Source organism: Zonotrichia albicollis, chromosome 4 (genome assembly GCF_047830755.1).
Source record: "Zonotrichia albicollis isolate bZonAlb1 chromosome 4, bZonAlb1.hap1, whole genome shotgun sequence".
Lineage (NCBI taxonomy): Eukaryota > Metazoa > Chordata > Aves > Passeriformes > Passerellidae > Zonotrichia > Zonotrichia albicollis.
The window spans coordinates 24,489,630-24,508,517 of NC_133822.1; the positions used below are offsets into that span (position 1 = coordinate 24,489,630).

At 42.9% G+C, this 18,888-nt stretch overlaps 1 protein-coding gene and 1 long non-coding RNA gene across 2 annotated transcripts in view; both read left to right on the plus strand.

The window, feature by feature from the left end:
- LOC113458706 (uncharacterized) overlaps nucleotides 1-16,929 on the plus strand; it is a 124,532-nt gene extending 107,603 nt beyond the window's left edge. The window contains exons 11-13 of the long non-coding RNA XR_012579940.1: nucleotides 2,850-3,046; nucleotides 6,565-6,815; nucleotides 13,685-16,929. This is a non-coding gene — a long non-coding RNA (uncharacterized LOC113458706). The remainder of the gene's footprint in view (nucleotides 1-2,849; nucleotides 3,047-6,564; nucleotides 6,816-13,684) is intronic.
- A 685-nt stretch (nucleotides 16,930-17,614) lies between these two features.
- The window catches only part of TRIM24 (tripartite motif containing 24), a 56,605-nt gene continuing 55,331 nt past the window's right edge, over nucleotides 17,615-18,888 (plus strand). Inside the window, exon 1 of the mRNA XM_074539138.1 lies at nucleotides 17,615-18,167. Coding sequence (XP_074395239.1) covers nucleotides 17,762-18,167 — 406 coding nt within the window. The 5' untranslated portion in view covers nucleotides 17,615-17,761. The remainder of the gene's footprint in view (nucleotides 18,168-18,888) is intronic.

Below are 18,888 nucleotides of genomic sequence, written 5' to 3' on the forward strand. Positions count from 1 at the left end.
CTTGGGGCTGTAAAGAGGATCCAATATATTCTCCATAAGTGCTTTGTCTGCTCTGCAAAGCAAAACTTGCATTAACTAGCTTGCCACTGGAGGTAATAGTTGTGAACCTTACCAAAGAGGAGGAAAATAATGCTCTTGTTCCAGAGATGCAAAGGGTAGCTGCTGGCCAGGAAAAAGCACTGCACCAAGTACTGCAAGGAGCTGAAGTAAGGCAATAGCTTATTTAAACTAAACTTATTTAAACAGGGAAATAAATTTATTTAAACAGGGAAACCCTCTTGCTGAGGCATCACTGTGTAATTGCTGCAGCTGTGGTGGACTGGGGACCAAGTCCACGTCAAGAAGATTTGGCAAGTGTGGGACTCAGGTAGTCATGCCAGTGGAAATCACTTGATCCCTGATTAAAGGGGATTTGCTTTTCATGTATATTCAAAGGTATCTAGAGTCTACTGGTGTCATTAGCAATGATGGTTTATTTTCATTACCTAAACTGAATGAAAGATCTTTAATCAAACTGTGTTGTACTAGAGACAGTTCTGCTGTTTAACCATAAATATTTGGTGTGCAATCTGGTGTTGATCTGCAAGGTTAGTAGTAACTGTAAAATAAGTAGTCCTTTTTTTATTTGCATTATCTACCAAGTTGTTTTTGCATATTAAGTTTGAACTTAGGACATAGGAACTAAGTTTGAGTGTGCTTTTTGAGGTGATACCTTGTAGAAATAAGGGGGCACATTAGGGAATACATTCAGGATATATTGTTTCTGCTACAATTCCCAGTCACTTATTTAGCCAAGTTTTGGCACAAAAGCACTAAATCTTCTTTAGAAAAGTAAATCTCTACAGTCTGTTCCCAGCTTTCTTCTAGATTTCTCATAATATCAAGCCCACACATAGCCCAGATTCCTCAATGGTAGCTGGTGAAATTTTTCCACCTTCTTGAGCTATATATATTCCTGTGTCCTGAGCAGCAGCCTGTGTCTGTGTTTTGAGTGCAGACTGCTGTTATTTTAGATACCTACCTCCATAAAGGAGCATAAGTGTTTCTTGCATGTCTTCATAATGAGAATTTTTTCATTACTTTCACAGAGGCTTAACCTCATTTCCAAAATGAGGTTGTTCTTGTTCTCCAAGTTAAATAACTAAGTACAGATATGTGTGTGAGTGTGTGTGTGTTTAAAATGTTGGGAGTTTGTCCCTCAAGATCCATATGTATTTAGTGGTTGAAGCAAAGAACTTTATTCAGGAGGGAGTCTTAAATGTGTGCCCTTTTTTAAGCATCTACTTAAAAAGAGGTTTTGTGTGTGTTTACACACTTTTCTGAATAGGGGTGCATCAAAGAACAGGCTTCTTTTCTGGAATGCAAACCTTGACTGAAATATCACTGCCTGGATCACCTGCTGCTTGCAGAGCTGGCAGCAGCAAGGGGACAAAAACCATAGCTCACACTGGTGTCACCAGTAAGTGAAGGGCACATTGCATGTGCTCATACAACATGTTGTTCCTCAGGTGACACCGTGTGCTTTAGTAACCCACCTTTGTGCAGTGGGAGCATCAAGATGAAGGTCATGGGTCCCAGAACACGGCTGTGATGAAGCAAATCTACATTGTGACATCCAAATTTGTTATATAATTAGAGCATTCAATTATAGACTGAAAGACATAGACTGTGTTAGAATATTCTCTGATGTAAATGAGGTTGAGTTAATTCCCTAACAGGCCAGGCAGTGACAAGAAGTGCAGACAAGCTCCCAGCACTAACTGGGGACAAAATTAAGCAAGTGGCATTCTTGCCTGCCCTGCCCTGCCTCACCTCCTCCAGTGCTTTGGCCCTATGGCCATGACAGGCCCTGCCACGCTGAGAGCCCCTGCCACAGAGAGTAATGTCCATCTTTTATTGTAATCTGCCAATAAATGGTTTCTCTTTGGGTTCCAGCTGCAGCTCTGCCCTTGTGCAGGGTATCGGTTGGGTAGAGCAGCCACAAGCACTGGGAACAGCTAAGAATCTTCAACCATTTCCGTAGTTTTCTTGGATTAATACTGGATTAATTTTGTCCCTGAAAACAATAAGTTTTGATAGGAGTCCTTGTTTCTCTAGGCTGATCTGGCTGGTTCAGCCACAGCTCATGTAAGATGGAACATTGAGGCTTCTTTCAAAGAGAGAGGGAATGCAAGCCAAGACACAAATATGGGCCCCTATTTTCCTTTGAAAACTATGATTAGATTTCCATTTTCCTCTTATGCAGTAATAAACTACTCCTCTGAGTGAGCAAAGGGTCTTTTATATTTTGGAGATATTTGAGGAAATTGCCATGGCATTATTGTTACATAAGTCACTTCCAAAATATTCTAGATCTCACACAGAGGTGGAAAGAGTCTGTGACCAGACTGCACAGTCTAGAAATAACTGAGATTAAATGCCAGGGCAGCAGGCACAATGTCCAAAACAGATAAATCAGGGTGACTGCATAGTTGCATTCTTGTTTTTCCACTGTAGTAACAGAAAGGGCAAAATAAGCCTGTACAGCAAATACATGAAAAAACACATACTGGAAGAAATATTTATGCTGTATTAGCATATTCTCTGCTCTAAATGAGTTTGGGCTAATTAGTTATCAGACCAAAATGGGATAAGCAGGGGAGATAAGCTCTTAATATCACATTAGGAGAAATTAATTAAGCAGAATAAACATAATTTATTTGATTCTTCTCTTTTCTATTTCAATTGCTTTACTTAGCAATCTCAGTAATGTTCTTTAACAAATTCTTTATTTGTTTTCTTAAGCAGAAAAAAAAATTAAAACAAGCTGGAAAGAGATTAATTTTATCCTGGTTCCTTGTTCTCTTCAGCAGATGAACAACTGCAGCATCAGCACAGATTTCTGCTACTTGAATTAATGGAGTGCCACTGCCAGTCACAGGTTGTCATCCTCTGAGTAAAGCCCTCTAAGAAGAAGATTGCTGATGGGCACTGGTGAGAAACATGAACTGAGGATTTGCTTGTTGGCTGGGATGGCAATTGGATGGATGTGCATTCCAGATATAAGGTAAGCTACAGTGTCTCCTCCAGCCTCTCACCATCCTTGCCCTTTTTCTTTCCCCACTTCATCCCAGACCTCATCTTCTCCTACAGGAAGCCACAGTGGATCCCAGCTCCTGATCTCCCAGTCTGATTAGCTCTTTGCTCACTCCCCAGTATGACACTCTTTGCTTCCAATCTACTTGGCTGGACTGCCCTAACTCCCCAATTCCTTCTTATGATCCCAGTTCTCATCTAGAATAGGATTGGTATCCAGTATCTCTGTCTGAGAAACTCTTCACAGTGCATTTGAATAACTCTGTTCTCTTGGTCTGTGCTGCTGGGACCCAAGGAAGGCAGATCCCTGTTTTTCTTTTGTTGACTAAACTCTTACAGCTCATGTCCATCCATAGCAAATGGGGCCTCTTAGGAAAGTGCTCTGTTGAAATCAAAGTCATCTTTACTAAACATGCACTATGACTTCTCATATACCTGTCATTGACACAAAAGCTGTCTTCTATCAGCTTTTAAGTCCTTACACCAAACTTGCAAGATGTAGGTTTTGTCACAGAAGTCACCAGAATTTTTAACCACAGCACATTTTCCCCTACAGCCTGTCAGACACGTCAGAGATGTCTGAGTTGTTTTACATGAGCTTCCCTTGAGAATATGTGTCAAGTAAAAAGTCCTGAATGATACCATTTCATATTGTTTAGACAGGACAACAGTATTAATGCTTTTCATCTTATAAAAAGCATTCTAATATCTTTAGTGACCACTATACAGACTTTTATTCCTTAGAGAAGATAAGGAATGTCCTTGCAAACAAGAAAAATTAGATAGTGTTGTGCCAAGGCCTATGCTCTAAGTAGTTCAAGGTGACCAGTGTGCAACTCTGACTGTTACATAAAACAATTTGCAAAGATCAGTGAAAATTAAACATAAAATGACAGCTTCTTCAAGAAAACAAGATCCAGTGAAAAGCCCCAAGGACTATTCTGAAGTCATGTCCAGTAAGGATAAAAAAAGTGGGACTAGACTCAGTAGTAGTCTAGCAGAGTAGTAGAGAGAAGACTTTCAGTCAGGTGTAAGAAGTATGGCACTGATTATGTGGGAGATTGTGATGGGATTTATTGTTAACACAGTATCTAAATGTTGCCAATGCAGTGTGTAATATAAGCAGATCTGAAAGGCTGTAACAGAGACAGGGCCAGCTGGAATCATGCAAGTTTGCAGAAAGCCCAACTGCAAAGCAGCAAAGCACCCATGGAGCTACATGAGGATTTTATCCCTACTTGTTACTCCTCTGTCCAAACCTGAGTGTTCCCATCCTCGGGCTGGATGTGCCCTGCAGGGATGGGATCTACCTGGAAGCTGCCCTGCAGCATCAGAGGTCACTTGGCCATTTGGCCCAGGCTCCAGGAGCATTCTGTGCCCTTTGCAGGCCCGCGTGTACCAAGATCAGTCACAGCCATCATCACTCCCCCACCTCGGGAATGCATTAATTATGCAAGCATCCAGACACTTCCTCCTGCAATTCCCACCTGGTGTTCTTATCTTAGGACAGATCATATTCCAAGATTGCATGGGAGAGGGGGTTGGTGTGTGTTGAGGACACACTCCAAGACCCAACTATTTTTTGTAACCATCACAGGGGCAAAATTGATACAGTAAACTTTGCTAACGACCAAAATCCCGAGTGGTGGGCTATTCTGACTCCCTGGTGACCCAAATCTTGAGCTGCAAGGATGCTTACTTTGACCCAAACTGCAGAAAGATAGGTAGGCAGCAGATACACAACAGCCTGGTTTGTATTCCTTCCCTCCCCTGTTTTTTCCTTTTTCACATGTGTTTCCCTTCGATTTCTGTTTGAGAAAAATCTGCTTGAGATACTAAAGCTGTCTTTTGGAGAGCTGCTGTGATGCTGTTAACAAACATCCAAAAAGCTGTGTTAGAGACAGCAGGGCATTGCTGCAATTCCATGTTTCCGTGTGACCAACAGACAATACGCTGTCCTGAAATTCTCCAGCAATGAATTTGCTATTCAGTGCCAACACCAGAGAAAGCCTGAGTTCCCTTCCCCTGCAGCTCTTGGGCTGTCTTTGTCCCTCTCCCATACGGCCCTGCCTCTCCAGGGAAGGACTGGGCTCTGTCAACAGCTCCAGTAGAATTTCCAGCCCATCTCTGTGAACTGAATATCTCTCTTCTCTCAAATAGAAAACCCAATACTTTGTCTTTCTTGCTATATCTAAGCCTGTTAAACAATGGTGTTTTTCTCACACAGACTTTAAACCGTGAATGCAAATTGGAGTTTTAAAATTAAAGCCTGACTTTTCTGCATTCTAAATATTTTTATTCTTCTTTTTTCCCTTACATTTTTCTACGTTTAACAAAGGGTTTAAAAGATTTCCTGTGATCCATATTGCCACAGGAACAAATGAGCATTTGAAACTTCTAACCCTATCCAAAACATGTTTAGCAATATAGTTTTGTTCCAGTGACACAGGACCTTTAATTCATTTGACCCTCTGGGTCTGTTTGCTTTACTGAAATTTGACTCAGCAAAGTTAAATCCCCTTCTATCATTCTGCAAGACAACTCATTTTATGTTTGGATACAAACCAATTCACTGCCAAAGCTGCAGAATCAACTCCCACCCTAACATTCCAGTTAGTAGGGCTGAATGGAAAAAGAAATGGTGATGATTGTGTAGAAATACATCTAATTTCTATGGGATGCTCAGTGAATATCAGAACAATAGATGGTGTGTTAACTACTATGTTTACCAACACTTTTTCCTGGGCATGGTTTACATATTTATGTAAGGGGATGGCAATCTACTGTCATTTTATTGTGCAAAATTCTTGAGTGGATACCATGAAGTAATTTTTTTCCCCCAAATTTATTTTTACTTGGTATTTGGGAAACTGTTCTGTATTGACAAGCTCTGGAGCAAAGTCTAAAAGACAGGGAATCTTCTGTATTTACAAAGATTTCTCCATGTGACTGCAAATAAGAAAATTATGGAAATATCTATTCTCTTTATATTCCATATTGTTCAATCAACAGGATTTTCTCTTCCCTCTTGCTATACAATCATGTGCAGATTTTATTTTGTCTCTGGTTCATTTTTAATATTTATATCTACTTATTGTCAAACAGAGCAATCAGTTGTTTAAAGACATGCTGGAACAAATTATTACAGGAAATTTATATTTATTTCCATGTTCAGCCTATGGAAGGCTAGCCAGGGATATCTCTTTCCACTTCAAAATGTTAAGTCCATTGGAAAAGAATTAGGGGTTGGCCAAAAAAGGATTTTCCTCTTTTTTTTTTTTCCTCCTCCTCCCTTTTGTGTGAAACATTACAGTCCATGAAAAGCAGCCTATTACTGTAAGTAAGCCACAAAGGAGGTTCTTTCCCTGTTTCAGAGAAATCTGCTTGAAATGTGTGCAGCCTTTTTCATCTCCAGGCTCCTAGTCTGGGCAAAGAGATGGAGCATTTCTACCTGGGCTATTATTTTCTTTTCCTCTTCTCCCCTTTGAGCTAAGCCATGCTCCTTGTGCAACCCAAGAGGAAGGACTTTTAACCCAGCACAGAGCACCGGCCCTGGCTGAGAAGATCACAGAAAGCTCTCAGCACTCCTCATCCCAGTGCACCAGCTCTTATGGACCCCAAATCATGGGTGCACATCTGCCTCATTTCCCTGCACTGCCTGATTGTATTTCCACCCTCTGCCAAGCTGGTGATGCCACAGGACCTGAAGAGGGAAAGAGTGAAATTCTGCTTTCACCAAGGTAGATATGAGAGGATTGTTGGTTGCTTCTAAGTCTGAATCACTCAATTTTCAGTGGCTTGCAATATCACTAACACAGTTTCTTTTTTCCACTACCTTGTTAAATGGAAGAAACCCTTCTCTTTTATTTGAAACATTGGTTTTCTTCAGCTCCCTGTACTTCCTCTACAAGTCCTTAGGCATTTTTCTTAATATAGCTCTGTGCCTCAGCTACTGAGGTAACTATATAAGAAGAGTGTGGTATATCTGACATGACTCCTGTGTGACTCTGATCTGACACAGCCCAAAATGCAATTGGGATGTGATTGCTACATAGCAGTCAGCACCGAGCTAGCACAAAACTGGGGGGAAATCTTAGAGGCTGCAACAAGAATGCAGCAACATTGGGAAGGAGGCAGTGAAGTGTGGCAAAGTGTGAGTAAAGGAATGGAAAGACTGAAATGGAATATTAACAGTAAATGCACTCAGGAAAAACATATCAGAGGGTGAAGGCTCCTACTCTCTGCAGACACTGGAAATAGATACTGATAATGATAATATATAATTGGTTTTTTTTCATTTGTTATACAAAAGAATGTACATAAGAAAAATGAGGTAAGAAAATGAAAGGAACAGATTAACAAATGCACCTGAAATTTGAAAGGTATTGGACTGGCATCATTCCAGTGGCAAGAGCAGGAATCATTAACTTGAGCTACTTAGCATTCATATCAGGGCACAACTGTAGAAAACTACAGAATGGAAAAAAATCTGCACTGATCTATTGGATCACTATAAATAATTTAAAGCAAATTCTATCTTATATTTTTCAAATCAGTGGACAACTGATTATGCTGTTATGTAGTTTTATCACAGCTACCTCCTTTTATCAGAAAATGGTGGGGAGTGTTAAGCTAATGTATGTTGCTTTTACCACTCCTATTTTGGTTGTTCAATTTTTTCCTAGAAAAAAAAGAGTTGACATGTTCATTGTTTGATACTGCTGCTATTCAGATCTGGTTTTACATTAATTCTTCTTGGTTTGTCACTCACATGTAATTAATCAAGCAGAAACTAAGAAATAAAATTATGTATTTTGTAACGGTGAACTAAGGTTTCAGTAACTGTGAAACTGTGGGTAGGAACACTGTGACAGACTGTCAGGAACTCCAACTTGGTCTAGTTCTAGCTACACTGGTGGAGTTATGCTGAACCATATTTTCTGAGAATCTGAATTTTAAGTATCCTTGCCATGTTCTTCATAATGCAGTATAATCTCTGTAAGAATAATAACTTGGGAAAATTTTGCTTTGGTCAATATCTGAAATGAAAGTTATGTCATTAGCTGTGAGGTGTCTCCCAGGGCAAAAATACATCCAGTTATTACTTGAGACCAAGAAAAAAAATTGCAGTATTCTCCTTATTTTAATCTTCTACTAGATGATGATAATGGCAAATTAGAAATCACTTCCGAGTTCCAACTTCATTTTAACATTTAGGATATCTGTCTGCTGCACATTTAATACTATTTCCAATTACAACAATATGTGAGATATCTCAGTATTTGAGGTCACTCACAACAGGCCCATGGGACAGGAAAATGCATTTTCTGTGCAAATGCAAACAGAGCTATAGACTGTTTTCCCCAGGGAAGCATGTGATTGATACATGTGTATATATATAAAATATAGATATGTCTGTTATATACATGTGTGTGTGTGCATATCTATAAACTCAATCCAGTTGTGTTTAAGTCCAGAATATGTCCCTGATGCATGAGCCATAATCCTTGATCCTATATCCTGAAATGTCAAATTATACCCTCAAAAATATATTAAAATTCATTATACTTTAGCCATATTACTAAAATATTCCTTTGAGGTATGACTTGTTTGAATAGAAGTACAAGAAATAAATTAGGCAGTTATTTACTTACATACTGCCCACAGTTCTATAGATTTATGAGGAAAACAAATCTGGAGTGCTGCATTGCACAACTTTGTAATGCTGCAGTTAGATTTTCCCTTGTATTTACAGACTGGCTTATTTTAAAATCTGTTCAAGCACTGGAAAATCATAAATATGCAGCTCCACAGATCTGGAGGTCAGGTTCCTGTGACTGTAATACATATCTTCTTTTGGCAAAGCTCTCCAATTTAGGGTCAAACTCTGCTTGCTTTTCTCGTGTTTGATTTGGGATGGAAATACACATGAGTGAAGGAACAGGTTTTGTCAGAGTATGGTATGGCTACACAGTGCTGACTGCTCCAAACATGAGCAAAAATATGTAATAAGTTTGTAATCTAAGAGGAGCAGAATATGACAATGTTTGGTAGAAATATTTCTAAGAAGTCTATCAGCACCTTCATGATTTCATAGGAAATCTAACTAAAATATGCCTGATATATGGCTGTTTATCCTTCCTAACCAGAACTTCTAAAGGCTCATAGTTCATTGAAGCCTCATTTTGACTCCTCTATTAATACTAGAATTTTTAAAAAAAATGAGTCAACAGATATAAAAGCTGGTATCAGCCCTAACACCTTCAATTTCTGATCATAAATGCAGTTAAGAATCACCCCTTTATTTTAAATCAGAAGAGAGCATGACTGAGGAGCTGGGCATCCTGGTACCATCAATGCTGCATTACTCTCTTGTGATGGGGCATTTTAGAGCTGCCCCTGGCACAGTCATTGATTTTTGAAGATTCTCTTTCCTGCAGCCAATCAAAGCAGGATAACCCCCTCCCCCAGCAAAAAACTGGAACACACAGCAGTGCTGTGTTCAGGGCATGACTGAATGTTTGAGCAGCTGACGTGGCACCACTTCATCCCTGGCACTGCTGCCAAAAGGGTTGTATATCACGTCATAACCCCAGGAAGGAATTTCTGTACAGCTGGAAATTGCATGTGAAAAAGCAAAGGCAAAATGAACCTTACCTATCTCCCCCAGATATTACCCAAAACAGTAAGATTTTTAAAAAGGAAATGCTCTTAGATGTTCAGCATTTGGCTAGATCCATAAATGTCTAAATGTCTTGAGGTAACCCAGAGCAAAATCTGTGAGGTTTAGATATTATCTATCCAAAGTTCTTTTATATATACATATATAATCTACTCCTTTAAATTTCATTATAATACCCTAAGAATTAATACCATGAATAGTTCCATTATCGTGTAATCCCCTAAGAACTAATACCAAAAATAGTGACGGCAGAATGAAAAAATTGGAGAGAAGCTTGGGATATTTCATCTCTTATGTCTTGGGGCTGAAATGAGTCATATTGCCATGTCTCCTATGGCAAAGAAGACTTTCATGGCTGAGAGGTCAGGTTAAAGTCTTGACATTTCTGTGCAGCAGTCCTGAGGTCTGTCCAGACACAGACGGTTGAAGGGCTCAGAAGGTGTTATTCCAAGTAACTCAGTCCTGCGTCTATCCACTGCGACTTTTAACCAGGATTGTGACTTGTTTATCCTCTGTTTGTGGTCGTACCCTCTATTCAGGGCTGCTCAGAGAAGTTGTGTAATGAAACAGGAGAGTGGGTTTGGCTCCCGCTGGTCCTGGTGCCTGTCGTCCAATGTGGGTTTGGTTTAGTTGTGGGGACAACACTTGGGACACAATGAGAGAGAAACTCAAAATACTCAGAGGCTTTTGAAGAGCTGAATATTTTATTTACTAGCTAGTTATCACTGCAAATAAAAATTCTAGTACACAAGATAAGATTAGTTTTATCTTTCTGCTGGGAAATTTGTAGCATGTTCCTTCAACTTAAATTGATAGACTCTGAATTTTCTAATAAGCTTTGCTTCTTTGAAAACCAGCTGTCTATAAACAGCAACATGTGAAAGCAAACCAACCCTTCTTATTTTGCCTGTAGGTATAGTCAGAATCCTCTCTCCAAACAACCTTAAAGAAAGTTTTCGATGCTACTTTTCTATTCTTGTTAGTTCAGCATAGCCAACAGTAAAGGCCTTGTTGACATTAGGCAAATGTGCAATGATGCAGCAAAATCAATTTAGTCACACTGATGCAAATCCCTCACACAAATGTAATGCCTGTGTGCAAAGTAGGCCATTTCTGAATATAGGCAATATTTAAAATGAAGTGAAAGAGAGAGATCCTATTTCTCCCAACTGATTCCTTTATGTGATTCATATAGGTGCCCCTGAAAGCCTAAGTTGAAAGAAAGGGACTTTCTGGTCAAAAATAAGTGTTCATTAGGAGTACTATTGATCAGGAAGGAATATTATGACCTTTAAATTCCAAGTTGCAGTAGCTTAACAGATGGAACAATACTTTAAAAAATACCCTTTATCTTTAATCTGAGAATATCTGACCTTAAAATCACTAGGAAAAGAAATACATGATTGCATAACTCCATTATATGGTTACTTTTCAGGATAGAAGTGAAAATTAATGTGTTTTTGGTCCTGGGCTGTTTTTAGTAATTTAATGTGATCTGCTGTCAACAAGAGGGAAAACAAACCTCTGATGTTCAATAAGACTAAGAGAAGAAAATGTACCTTATTATGGGTATTCAGTAAAAGTTCTATGGGCAAAAAATGGCACAGCCTGTGAAGGCATTATTGAAAAACAGGTGAGGTCAGCAAGGAATACCAATAATGAGGTAATGACCATCTTCCTTTGCAGTCTGAAGAGGTTTGGGGATCTTTTCTTTTATTTTCTTTTCGTTTCAGCAAAGTGTGAATTTGAAGCAAACATTTTAGTAATTTTGTGTCTTTTAGCTGTTACGGAGGAAAAAGTTCCAAATGCTTCATGTATATAATTTATTTAACATAGTAATAAATGAAATATCAAAATCCAAATAAAATATATTTATTGAAAGCATAGTTTTTAATCAAAACCGGGGTATGTCGCAATACTTTTCTTTAAAAAGTATTTTAAATTTGGGGAAACTCTTTCCCAATCTGAATGGAAGCCCATTTTGGAACCTGGGATCCTTTCAGTTAAATTAATCTTTGATTCTCCTTGCAGCTGAAGGCTCATGCTAGGGAGGTGAAAAGATATGCAGGGCTTCTTCTCCATGTACATTCACCTACAACCTGACTGTTAAAGCAACGTTTTCCTCCTCCACCCTCCCTCAGATAGGAGACCAGGAAGTCCCTTTTCTGGAAAGAAGTCAGGGCACAATCTCATCCTGGTAGATTACAGTCTCCCAGTGGAGCCAGGTGACTTGAGGAAACGCTGTTCTGTTCATATATTGCCAGGAGTTGGCAGTGCTTCATTTTGTTCTAGCAACAATGCTAACAAGAACCTGAGTAGGAAACCCTCATGAGAGAAGGAATCACAGAATATGCTGAGTTGGGAGGGACTCACAAGGATCATGGAGAAGGGCAAGGGAAGTGCTCAGGCATGCAGGGAGCTAAGCAATCGATTATTACTGGATTTCAGACCCATGGGCGATACAACTATACCCCCTGCTTTATAATTACTGAGATTCATCAACAGGAGCTGTAGCCCCCGCTGGGCAAGTCCCAAGTTCCTTGAAATGAGTTTAATACCCAATGAGGTTACTTGTGCTGCTGCAGAAAGATATTTCTGGCCTTTTATGTGTCAGAAAAGAAACTGGATGTGACAGATTTGGAGCTGGCCTGTGATAATTTAGGAATATGGTCTGTTGGCCTGATTATTTGGTTGAATATCTGGGTTTAACTCATCAGAGATTAGCTTGCAGTTGCATTCTTAAATCATCAGGGCTGGTCTGTGCTCCTTACCCTGGGACGCCCCACTTGCATTGACACTGCACTGCCAGGGAGCATAGGGACTTGGAAGGGGAAGGCATTAGGTTTTGAACCACAGCATCTCTACATGGGCAGGGCTAGAATCCTGCTCATCCCTAGGAGAGACAGAGGGTTCCAAAGGTGCATTGGGAATTAGAGATGGGACCTGTAAGTGTCTGACAAAACAAGTGGATAGGGCATTGTTAGGAGACATTAACTGCAATATGTTCATGTATATCTAGGCTGTTTCCATGTGTTTGTGGAATTTTCAATGAAAGTGAAAACTAAAAAATACCTTTGGAAGAAAAAGGGTGTTGTGAGTACCACAATAATTTCCATCAGTTTCTATCTAATACTGGGTGTTCAGAACTGACATGTTGTCTCTCACCTTAGGCAAGCTCCTTTCCCCTGAAAGGGAATCTAATGGATGAACCCAGAGTTAATTTACAAAAGCAGAGTGTATTCCCTGACCATGAAACCAATAGGAAAGTGTGCAGAGGTGATCTTATTCCATAGTTTACAGAGGACATATGTTGTGTGGAGAACTGGAAACTTTACCTGGCAGCTGCCCACTCCAGAGTGCTGGACCCAGCCTCATCTGTGGTGAGCTTCCAGCTGAAACTGGTCAAGTAAATCTCTTCTCAGTTGTTAAAGTCTCTGTTGTTATTTGCCAAGTGCTGGAGAAATATTTTACTTGGGTAAAGAGCATAAATAATAGGACACAAAAAAGGTTTCCAAGAAATCATCTTCCAATCTGGAAGAAAAGTTATATGTGTGTGTCTGTATATTTTAGGTGACTGAAATATAAAAAACAGAAAGTTGAAAATCCTGAGGAAATTACCTGAACCAGGTAGTTTTTCTCACTCTCTCCTCACTGAAAGAACAAGTAAGTATAGCTTGATGGGTTCTTGATTGTGGAGTTCCAAAAGGCAACCTACAGATCTAAGCTATATTCTAGATGAATTCCTAATTCAGCCTTCAGAACTTGGGAGGGATTATGCTCATTCATTCATTTCTTGTGCCAGATGTTTTAGTATGTAAAGTTCTCCTACTTCACTCTTGCTGGAAAGGTTAATATATTACGTTTGCCTAACCGTGAATTCCTAATGCATTCATCTTGCTTCCAGTGAACATATTTTATATTTTACAGATTTTGAAAACCAACCACATATGAAGATGTCAATTACTCAAAAGGACACGGACCAGGAAAGGCTGTATATTCTGGGACACATCCTCCCAGTGACTGCTTTGTGTTGTAATAGAGTCTGGCCAGAAAGCTGCCAGATCTGTCTTGGATGACTACTGTGTCAAAAGCATTTTTTAATGACACAGATGGAGCACTGAGTCTCCTCCCCACTTCCTTCACTGTTGCCACATAAAGGTTAAACTGGGCTGGCACACTGCAAAGCCCCATGGTTTTCAGTCTGTAAAAAAAAACTTTGGAAAGAGACTGCTCAGTGTCATATGGCTGTTTTAAGAGGAGGAAATGCACATGCTGATGTTTAGCGGTAATCTGGGAAGATTTGCATCTGTTGCATTTGCAAGGCCAAGTGACTTCCACTAGATAACATCTGTTGAATTTGCAAGGCCAAGTGACGACTAGAAAATCTAGAAATACAAGAAAAAGACAAACTGAACCAGGGACAAAATGAGGAAATTAGAACCAGCAAGTAAATTCTAAGTGCAAGGAACTTCTAGTTATGAGATCTCCATTGAGAAATTCTTCAGTGCAGCTGGCAACCATTTCTTTCTGCAGCTGAAGTTTCTGAATGATAACTTTTTGTGGAGTGTATCACAGGAATGTAGATTGCAAAGGGCAAAAATCTAGACTGCAGCCACAAAGTGTATATCTGAACAGAAGGCAAAATGCTTCTGGAATTTGGAAAGGGATAGAGAGAAGCAGCCTCAACTTCTGGATGTTTCCTACCTAGTCATCTTGATTTCCAGCCATCAGCTTGTCACCATTGTCATTCTTTCTTCATTGGTTTAACTCATTCCAGTGAAACACTGGAGAACCCAACAAGTCATCTTCTATCAGAAACTGGACAAAACCACCAGCTGTTTTCAGACAAAAGCGAGTAGAGCACATATTGCCCTGGTGTGGGTTTGTCTACATGACCTTTTCCAAAAGCCCCAAGCCAGCTCTGCCAGTGTTCCCTGAGGGCCAGGTGTGGTGTAGCTGTGACCAAAAGCTGTGCACTCAGGTCAGTGTAATGGGATGCCACTTTTTCACTGATTGTTGTCACACTTTCCCTGAACATTGTGGTTGTTTAAAAAGCTTTAAACAACCACAAAGGCTTTTTTCCTTGCTCCCTTGTCCACATGTACTGAACGGTTCCTTATCTCAGGGTGTTTATTTCTGTTCCTCCATGCCCTTTTTGTTTCTGTCCCAAGTACTCCTAATATGATGCCATAGCTAACAGGAAGGCTCTACTTTCAAATTCAAATTATGCAAGTTCAAACTTTCATTTTAAATCAGATGCTGTTCAGATGCCATGCAACTACAGATTTTACAGCGCAGTTTGAGCAAGCTTTGCAAACATCCCAAGCAAACAAACTTTGCAGGAAACATAATCCTATTATTTTACTAATCTTTGGGACACTGCCTCATGGGGATCATCATTTGCAACAAAGCATCTACTCAGTTCATTCACAGGGGGATCTTTGTACCATTACACAGTATTGCTATTTTCCTGTGCTGACATCTGTTAGAGAAATAGTTCATACTAGTTACGGGAACTACCTAGTTTGATGATCTTATGACTTGCTATTAGTCCTCACAAATGTATTATTTACTGAGTTTCTGATCATGTTTTCTCTCAATACTAATCAATCATTCTTCAGTTATTGACTGCTCCTCAACAGACCTTTTCTGATGTCATTTTTGCTAATTCTCACCTTGAAGAACCTGTACCATCCTTCTTAACTTTAATTCCAGAACCCATTTCATTATTCACGCCTGCAAGCTCCTGTCACAATGGATTGTTAGCACATCATCATCGGGTGTTGGATAATCAAACCCGTGGTGGGGAGGAAAGAGGACCACAGGACTCTCCTACCACTTGGTGACTCTTAGTAAAGGGACAGAGGCAGCTGGACTGGGAGGCAGGAGCTGTACTCCAGGAGAGTGCTGCTGGAGGCATTTTTCCCTTATGTGTTGGCGGGTCAGGAGTTGAGAATGTATGGCTTGTCCCTTCCATTGATATTCTTAGTCAGAGAATGACATTTAACTCTTAACAATTCCTCATTGTAAAGCCAGATCCATCCCTCCTCCCGAAAACAACCTGTGGTATTGTTCTCCTGTTACCATGATAAATTATGCATGTGAGACAGCTGAATCATGACAATGCTCCTGTACACAGTCGTTCCTTGTGCTGAGAAATTAGTATTTTGCCATGTATAGCTTTATTATGGTCCTCTTCATTATGGGACCGATGTTAGAGTCTTGGAGAAATTGCTAGGAAGTGAGAAGTATACGAGCTGCCCTGGGAATTTAAGCACAAACATCTGGAATATTCTGAGGAGCTTGGATCTGGTTTATGGTTGATCTATCAACCAACATGCTAGATCTAGCTTTGTGTCTTCATACATACATCATAGAAGCTCACAGAATCACAGAACAGTTTGGGTTGGAAGAGACCTTAACTGTTATCTGCTTCCACCCCACCCTGCCAGGGGCAAGTCACCTTCCACTACACCAGGTTGCTCAAAGTCCTGTCCTCATAGATAACACAGAGAAGAGAAGAGAAATTTTCAGTTCTCCTGAAGCTGCTGGATAGAGCTTAAAGACCAACTAACAAAAATGGTAAAAGAATGTAAAAGTGTGCACACAGGATGATAAATGTAGCTGGAACCAGTAGATAAACAGATAATGAGGATTATAGTGGCTTTTTGGGCCAAGTTATGTAAAAAGAAGCAACAGCACATGCCCTAAGAGAAGTTCAAGGAGATGTCATCTGTAATGTGGGGGGCACTTGGTGAGTACAACCACCAAAGACCCCTTCAGACAACCCTCTAGGGACATTAAAAGACTTTGAGTAGGAGGCAGCAGCATGCAAATTAGTTCTGTGATAAGTGATGTTTATGTATCAGCCAGAACTACACTGTAATCAATATGTATGATCATGATGGAATAAATACCTTGTTCTGCCTTCTGGACACGCATCAGATAAACACAGAAAGCCTTCTGATGTGTCCAGCACTGTAATAAAGAATGCCTGCTGTCTGATACTCAAAATTGTGTTAGAAAGTTTTGTTGTCTGATTTCAGTATCGGTCCAACATTGCCTTTAACACTTCCAGGGTTGGGGCATCCACAGTTTTCTGGGCAGCCTGCTCCAATGTCTCCTCAGCACAATACTTAAGGCCTTTGATTCAATAAAATGTTGTGTCTAAACAAGAATTGTACTTTTCCATTGTATCTTTTTAATTGTACCAATCACCAATTGGCTTCAGTCGGGTAACGTGGCTGCATGTGGCGGTATTGCTGTGATCCGCCAAGCCAACGAAACTCACAAACTCTCACCGCACACAGGGCAGGGAGAAGGGTGACCTCTTTTAACACCCTGTCCAAGGGACAAAGACCTCTCACAGAATCACAGAACGGGTCAGGTTGGAAGGGACCACAGTGGGTCACCTGGCCCAAGCTCCCTTCTCCAGCATGGTCATTCCAGCGTGCATGGCACAGGACTGTGTCCAGACGGTTCTTGAGCATCTCCAGCGAGGGAGATTCCACACCCTCTCTGGGCTACCTGTGTCAGAGCATGGCCACCCACACAGTAAAGTTTTTCCTCATATTCAAGACAAACTTCCCGTCCTTCCTCTCACCCGGCCCGAGCCGGGCAGGCACCCAGCTGAGCGGGAGCGGTCACTGGTGCCGAGGAGAGGGCGGGGCTCCCGGGGCGGGGCGGGGCTCCCGGGACAGGGCGGGGCTCCCGGGATAGGGCGGGGCTCCCGGGACGGGGCGGGGCTCCCGGGGCGGGCGGGGCAGCGCTCGCCTCACGTCGCGGGGGCGGGGGCGCGGTCCCGGCGGGGCGGGGCGGGGCGGGGCGCTGGGCGGGTCGGGCCGCGGGCGGCCGTTGGCGGCGCGGCGCGGCGGGGCAGCCGCTGCCGGGGCGGGCGCACGAACACCCGCGGGGCAGGGGCCGGTAGGCGGCGGCGGCGCGGGCGGGAAGCGGCGGGGCTGCCCCGCCTCCCTTCGGCTCTCCGGCGGCGGCCGGCGTAGGACAATGGAAGAGGCGGCAGCGGCGTTAGCAGCTGCAGCAGCGGCGGCGGCGGGGGGGCCGTGCCCGGCGGACCGACCGGGGGCAGCGGCGGCGGCGGCGGCGGCGGCGCTGAGCGGGGAGAACGAGGCCGAGAGCCGTCAGGGCCCGGCGGAGCGCGACGGGGACGCGGCCCCGCTCAACCTGTTGGACACTTGCGGCGTGTGCGGGCAGCCTATCCAGAGCCGGCGGCCCAAGCTGCTGCCCTGCCTGCACTCGGTGTGCCAGCGCTGCCTGCCGCCGCCGGACCGGTACCTCATGCTGCCCCCCGTCCTGACCTCTGCGGCTGCCGCCGCCCTCAGGGAGCCGCCGCCGGCGGCGCCTCCCTCCTCGCCCGTCTCTTCGCAAGCCTCACCGCTGCACTGCACGCCCAGTAAGTGCCCCTGCTTGCCCGTACCCCCTTTGCCCCTGCCTGGGGGTGCTGCCCCCTCCAACCCGGAGGTCCGTGGGCCGCGTTGGGGACACGGGGAGCTGCCGGGACCGGGTGCCGTGGGCGAGTGCGGGTGCCCGGCCGTAGAGCTGCCGGGGCACGGAGCTGTCGGGACGGGAGCTGCTCGCCAGCGCCAAGGCTGGCGGCAGGGTTGTGCTTCGGCTCGGTTTGTTTTAATGGTTATTTTTTAAATTTCCCACCTCGGAGGGAAGGCAGAACTAGTGTGCTTTGCCAGGACCTCTCTCTGTGTGCGGGTGGAGAGGAGCGGTGAGAGCCGGCCTCCCGCTCCGGGCCGCGGGAGCGGAGCCGGGCAGCCGTTATCGGGGAGCCGGGAGGCTTTGGCCCCTGGCCGGCGGAAAACCTGAACGCGGGCTGATAGCAAGGCACAGAAACGTAGCGAGAGCACGACTCTGTATGAGCGGTGCTTGGAGCGCGGCCGGAGGGGAGTCCTGCAGGTGTCATCCGCCGCGCCTGGGCGGGGACCGGGGCGGCCCAGCAATAATCACACTTGTCCGGGCCACGGGCAGCCTGCGTGGCTCTGCTGAGGCATTCATGCACCACTTAGTCGCTAATTACCGCGCCGAAGCAAGAATGCCGCGAGGAAGTTTTGTTCAGCTCATGCACTGACACAGTAGCCTCTGTCAGTGTGTTTGAGAAGTACATG